We start from the raw sequence: 6,883 nt of genomic DNA, 5'->3' as shown, positions 1-6,883 counted from the left end.
TCCCGCCTCAACGCCGTGCGTTGGCACACGGCGATACTCTTTATACCCTTGCGGTCGCACACCATGGGTAGGATGTAGTGAGTCGTGGAAGAGAGGTTTGGCCTGCCGTGTGGTGGCCCCGCCTGAAGCTCCTGGCAGGCGACCTGTCGATGTGTCACAATCCCCGTCTCCGGACGCTCCCTCGGGCGGCTTCTGGTCCAGCACAACAACCTTTGCCTCACAGCTTCTCAGCCACTTTCGGGTCCCGGCCTTTGCTGCGGCTTCACCAGATGCGGTGCGTCCGGAAAGACCTACGCACTGCTGACAAAGATGGTGTTTAGGCCTAGCGCACCAGTACCGCCAAGCAGTCAGGTCAAGCCCCACGATTTAGATTGCTGCTTGCATTACGCCCTGCAATATGGCGCAGGTGCTGCGAGAGGCCTCCACGAAGGAGCGCGAGCTGCAGAATGCTAAGGCGCCCCTAGACGTTAGCGCGTTCCTTTCGCCTGTCGGCGTTTGGGAGCTCAAGCACATTCGCAAACTGGCTCACCTAACCTCGCTGACCTATTACATGCACCTGGTCACGGTGAGGTCTTGCTAGGTCTCGATTGCTGGGTGCCGAACAGCTGCCACGCCAGAGCATGCGGCTTACGACGACTAAACCACCAACCCCGTTCTCTGACAGCCATGTCCTCCCTGCACTGTCGAAGTCGGGGCTTAAAGACGCCCCCCGTCTTTTCCAGCGGGATAGCAACGCTGCTTGCCCCTTTCACTTAACCCGGAACAGAGTTGGAAAGCTGTGCGCGCACGTATCATTGCATGTATTGCCCCGGGAGCTAGGCTGGTGCCTCGCTTCCCCGTGCGCCCTCCTCCGCACAGCCTAATGGCCGTAGACCCCAACCGCCGCCCACTTCCTATCGAAGAGGCCAGCTCACAGGCCCTTTCAGGCCTGCCTGAGACTCCTTTACGCAAGTATTAAACTTCTCACCACACTCGCCACCACCAAACCCACATCCCCCATGCCGTCTACTCACTCAAGCCCCCACCTCACAGAGATCAGCTGTAAATTCCCCTTCTGCTTTCTCGACTCTACCCTTTGCTGTTGATAGCTTCCTGTGGCCTATGGGGCTAAGAGAAGCAACCACAATGCGAGCCTTTGTGATGCATGATGTGTATCGCACCTGAAATGCGCGTCCTTTTTTGCCATGTAGCCGCAAGGTTTGAGTCATTCGGGTAGTTCCTAAATCCCACGGACCGTTTTTTCGTTGCGTTCTTTTGTACGCAGCCTCGAAGGCTGATGCGGAGTCACAGGCTGGAGCTGGTGACCACGTCACATGCCTGCGAGATAAGGCCATACGAGCACAATAAAACCGCAGAGGAGGTTGGCGCTGACGGAGATGGCATGGCGGTTTCCGTACATGAGGCGCGGGAGGTGTACCAGGCCCTGAAGCGGGATGGTGGGGCTTCGGCGGCTGCGGGTGCGCTGACGGAGACCGGATTGCGGGGTACGGGCGCAGCAGGCTCGTCCAATATCGTAACGCTTCCAGGGGTTGTGGCGTACCAGGTGGTGTCGGTGCCGCAGGCGGCGACGACGGCGGCGCAGCTGCCGACGAATGGTAGCGGTCCTGCTCGGCCTATGCCGCCGTTGCTGTCGGCGCCAGCGGCAGGGCCGGGGCAGGTATCGACGGCGGGTCCGCAGCAGCCATCGCAGCCGCCACCGCCGCTGGGGCCGCCGACAGCTCTGCCGCGCATGCTGCGCACCCCTGCGGAGGTAGTGGCGGCGAAGCTGGCGGAGGCGGCACAAGCGGCGACGACTGCGGCGAGTCCGCTGGCATCGGCTGCGGCCGAAAGCCTCTACGCGGGGCTAGCGTCTCTTCCCATTGGAAGCGCCTTAGTGGGTGCGAACAACCGGGCAAGCAATGCGCTTCTGTCATCGGCAACGCCGCCGTCGTCGGGCTCAACAGCTTTCGGTGCCGCGACATCATCGCCTGACGGCGGCATCACTGCAGCGCCGCTGGCAGTGGACGGTGCCGGCGGCTACGAGGGTCGTAAGGCGACGGCGGCGTCGATTGCCGCCTTGGCCTCCGACCAGTTCCGCCAACAGACGATCCGTGGCATGATGGGTTTCGGGGCGGGCCGCTCCGGCGGCGGCAGCAGCGGCATGGCGCCGGTAACCGCTAACGGGCTGCTGACACCGGCGACGGCTACCGCGGCCGCAACGGCCCCAGCCGACGCCGCCACCGCCGCCGTCACCACTACCCCTTCCTCCTCCTCCTCCTCCCCGGTACCCCTCAACAGCGCTCCGTTCGCATGCCCGTCTGAGTGGTTTGTGGTGGACGAGCCAGCTACCAACACACGCATCTTCGTCATCCAGGGCTCAGACACCTTGGACCATTGGAAGCTCAACCTGACGTTCGACCCGGTCACTTTTGAAGACCCCTCCCTCGGCGTCAAGGTATGCTCATGGCTCTTGCGTGTGGGTGGTTGTGGTTGTTACAGCGGGCGCCAGACTCGTGAAGAGTATAGCCAGCGGGCCAGCGGGCCGTGCACTGCTGGCTCCTGTGTGTGTCTTCTGGTGGGATCTGGGTGGGGGTGTCACAGACACATGACACATTTATATAATAGACACTGTTTGCATGAAGTATAACAGATGTGAGCTTTCATTACTCTGGGATTAGGAACAAGTACAGGAGGAGGAAAGTAGCGCTAAGCTGGGAATGGAGACTTGGAAACAAAACAAGTGGAGAGAGTTGGTGTCTTGGCGCTGAAAGGACGGAAGGGGTGAGCTTCCTTGCGTCCCTGCTTGTGGGGATCTCGCAGGTTCACCGGGGAGTGTACGAAGCAGCGCTCGTACTGTACGACCGGTTCCTACCGCTGGTGTACGAGCATCTGGAGTCGTCACCCTTTTCCAAAATCGCCTTCACGGTGAGAGGTTTTTAGTTTGTCTTCGAACATGGTGGTGTGCAGGACAAGGCTCAAGAAACGCACATACATACACGCACTGCGGCTGGCCTTATTACGACTGGCTCTGACATCACTCTTCCAAATAACATTTCTTTCAAATTCAATTCACGCTACGTCGTCCAGTTACACCCTGCTATATAGTTTTATTGGAAATTTTTTGGAAGACGCATCTTTGGCGACTACGAAGAGCTCCACTTCCCCCGGTAAAGGTATTCGTGTACCCCGTTGCCATTTCCCCCTCGTCGCGGCCCATGTGAATCCGGGCCGGAAATGATCATTTCACACACGGCCTTGATTGCCTATGGGAGATAGCTGCTGATGAATGGGGCGAGAGGAGGGCTGAGGGGGTCGGGTAGTTGGCGAAGCGCACGTCTGCGCGTGCGCGACACGCGTTGTGTTTCTCAGTGGTGGCGGTGGTGGTGATTGAGCTCCTGCTGTCCCCCGCAGGGTCACTCCATCGGCGGCAGTCTGGCCACCCTCCTAATGATCATGTACCGCCACCGGGGGGTGCTGCCGCCGCACTCCATCGGCACGGTCTACACCTTTGGAGCCCCCGCCGTGTTTTGCCAGACCCACTCGCACTCCCACGCCCAGGCCCAGGCCAGCAACCAGTCCAACGTCCACAACTACAGGGCCGGTAACGGTAACGGTAGTAGTGGTAGTGGCAGCAGTGCCGGGGGCGGAGCTGCCCTGTCGGCCGTGTCGTCTGCTCCCTGTCCACCCTCCGGCTCCAATTCCTGGGTTTCCCCGTCCCTGTGGTCGGGCGGCTCCATTGCTAGTGGCGGCAGCATCAGCAGCACGAGCAGTGTTGAGGTGAGGGACGGTCGGGGTTCTTGGGAGGATGGGGAAAAGAAGGGGGTTGAGGGGGTCGAACGGTGGGTTGTCGTTGAACAAGATGGCGACTGTGGCGGCGCTGTTTGATGTTTCAGCTGCTCTTCTTCGCCTCCTTTCAGGCCCCCAAACAGGCCTTTCCTCTGTGTACCCTCTTGTGCACAGTGAGATCTAACGTCTTCTGTCGTCCTTTTGGATCCCCTGGAAACCCACTTTCCACTATACGATACCTACCGCTCCCTGTCTTATGCGCGTATTGCCTTCACAGGACCCTCTTTTTGCCGTCCCGCCATCCACTACCTCCGCTGCCTCGTCGTCGTTGTCGTCGTCGTCCGGCGGCGACGTGGTTGCCGCCAACGGCGGCGGCGGCACGGCCGGCTGCGCCTGCGGTGCTGATCTGCTGCTGGCCCGTCTCCACCTGCCACCCACCATTGTCCGCAACATTATCATGGCGCGAGATATCGTACCTCGTGCCTTTGCATGTGACTACAGCCCCGTAGCCGATATCCTGAAAGGTTGGGGGTCATCGTTTAAGGAGCATTGTTGCCTGAACAGGTGGGTACACGCGACTTTCCGGAATGCGACCTGGTCTGGAATTCGGGGGGGTGGCCACCCCTGGGCCCCCGGTGCTGCTGTTGTCTCCCTTTGCCTCCGAATCACCCCCTGATGGCGCAAAAAAGGAAAAAAGCAGTTGACGGGTTGCGAGGGGGGAGAATGCGAATGCGGTTGATGAGCTTGGCGGGGGTTTGTATCTGAGTGCGATCATATTGGTGTGGCGCTGCCAGGTGTCGTTTGGGTGTCGATACATCATTGTGTGCGTAGAGAGGCTGGAGGCTGGATACCCGGCGTGTGTCGAGTGTAACGGTCCGCAGAGCCGCAGGACGTGTGAGTGTGACCTGACAGCTGGTGGCGCAGGTCGAGTCGCCCGCAGTCCTTACCCCTACATGCTCTCTTGGTTACTGCTTCATATGCGGCGAAGAGCGGAGGACCTATCCCAAACCCCACATCTCAGCGACCCGCCACCCCCGCTGTTTGGTTTTAAAAATACGTCGCATGCACCCCTACATGGCCCTACATTACCACCCTCAGGATGCCCTAGTGCCGCAGCGCATTACGCTTTCATTCTAACCGCACGCAGACATCTCACACACGCCTCCCAGTTCATCCAAACCGCCTCCCGCCCCTCCCCGCCCACTCCCTCCCTTCACCCGTCTGCCAACCGCATCTGCAGGCACGGTCGCAAACATCTGTACTACTTCGTCGGCCGCATGTGCATCCTGCAGCCCGACTCGTGGCACAGCTTCACCGCCAACGACCCCGATCACCCCATGTTGCCCCCCGGGCCCGAGCTGTTCGCACTCACGGATTCGAGACCCCACGCGGCGGAGCCGGCTGCGGCGGCTGCAGCAGTGCCTGCTGCGGCTGCACGACCTGCCGCTCGCAATGTGACTGAAGCCATATGGGAGCTCATGGACTGTCCGCATCCGTTGGAGACCCTGGGGGACCCGGGGGCGTACCTGGCCAGCGGCAGTATCTCCAGATATCACAACCCAGAGAACTACACAAAAGCGCTGGGCCGCATCACTCACTTGAAAAGACGAGCGGAACGAAGACCCGAGCGTAAATTGGCGCGGGTGGCCATGGCGGCGGCTACAAAGGCACCAGAGGCGAAGGTGGAGGTGGGGTCCGTCCCGTGGGACAGTAGCGATGGGTTGGACCAGGACTTGCATGTCGTGGCACCGGCCTTGTTGACGGAGGACGTTCATGCGTGTCGCTGAGGGAGAGCTGGTGGGCGAGGGAAGGGTACACGAACATTGATTTTAGTGTGGACTGAAATTTGACTAGTTGGCTGGGCCAGAGGCGGTTACTTGGCTGGGTTGGTTGACGGTTGAGTTGGTTGGGAGGGGCGTCCAGCTGCCGGAAGACCCTTAGCTTCGCCGCCTTAGTTTTGGCAGAGGATCCGAAACCGATTTGGAGATGGTTGCTTAGTTGCATAGTTTCTAGTTTTACGGGTTGGTTAGTTGGTTGGTGGCTTGTTAGATTTTATCTCTTCTGTCGCGTTTACATGCCGGCAGTCGTTGATCATGTTTTTTGGCTTTCATTGTCTTTCAGTGTGTTGATGACGGCAGTATGTATGTTGTTACAGGGTGGTTAACTTCGCCAGCGGCCCCCTTTCCCGGGGCAGTCCCTGCTCTCCCCTGCTAGAGGGGCACCCTAATCCGTCACCCCATCCGACTTCAGAATGTATTCGTTGGGTTCGGCAACTCACCACCAGCATCCAACCAAATCTAGCGGATCAACGGCGCATCAACTTAGTTCCTGGTCAGCTCGCAAGTTGATGTTATCACGTCCTACACCGTCCATATGATGGGGGGCCACCTCCCATTTCATCACTCCTCAAACACCCGAGGAGCTGGCAGGCGGATTTGAACCCGGGTCGACTGGATCGACTGGGAGCAGAAGTCAGGCCTTATGTCAGTATGTATGTGCATGGAACCGCTAATGGTTGTAGCATAGTGCAGCTCGACTGCTGCTGTTGGATTTCCTCTCAGCTCCTGTTTTTTGATCGGCTAAACGAGACGCTGAAAGGCAAGACACTTGAAAAGGCCTCAGCGGTTGGTAGTGGTAATAGTGTTCGAATGGGATGATGAAGGGTCTTTAATTGTTTTTGCGAAATTTCTAACCCATTTAGGGGCAACTTTTTGTGCTGACTTCTCACTGCCCTCTGTCCCTCCGCTTAAAACGAAGCAAAAGGTCCCAAAGGATCCAAACGTCTTCCGACGCGTGCAACATGCGGGGAGGTGAAGGCGATGTAGTAAGGCAGGAGAAGTTGTGAGGGTCGTGGACGAAGGGGCTTTGGTCGCAGGGGCGTTGGGCTCGCGCCAAGGGCCCGTGAGCCGGCATATGAACACTTCCGTACTATTCCGTACTTCGTACGACTTTTTCTACAGAAGTCTAAGCTCCATCGCATGTACAACAGTGGTGGCAGTGGGTGTTTTGACATTTTGCCATAGGCTTTTTGGCCAGAGGCTTTGCATGCCCCTCTCTCATGTACACATTTTTAGGCAGGCGCATGTATGTATGTATCTAAGCATGAATGTACACGTGA

At 58.6% G+C, this 6,883-nt stretch overlaps 1 protein-coding gene across 1 annotated transcript; it reads left to right on the top strand.

Annotated features, from left to right (window-relative positions):
- Window positions 1-397: 397 nt before the first annotated feature.
- On the top strand, window positions 398-5,552 carry VOLCADRAFT_98293 (uncharacterized protein; the record flags this gene model as incomplete). The annotated part of the gene is made up of 6 exons (XM_002957202.1): window positions 398-565; window positions 1,265-2,434; window positions 2,800-2,904; window positions 3,391-3,756; window positions 4,043-4,329; window positions 5,006-5,552. 6 exons carry the CDS (start codon window positions 398-400, stop codon window positions 5,550-5,552), a joined length of 2,643 nt encoding a protein of 880 aa, XP_002957248.1.
- Window positions 5,553-6,883: the final 1,331 nt, after the last annotated feature.

The sequence above is a fragment of the Volvox carteri genome (assembly GCF_000143455.1).
Source record: "Volvox carteri f. nagariensis unplaced genomic scaffold VOLCAscaffold_70, whole genome shotgun sequence".
Lineage (NCBI taxonomy): Eukaryota > Viridiplantae > Chlorophyta > Chlorophyceae > Chlamydomonadales > Volvocaceae > Volvox > Volvox carteri.
Note: the sequence above shows the minus strand (reverse complement) of the source record. Positions and strands in the feature narration are given on the sequence as shown.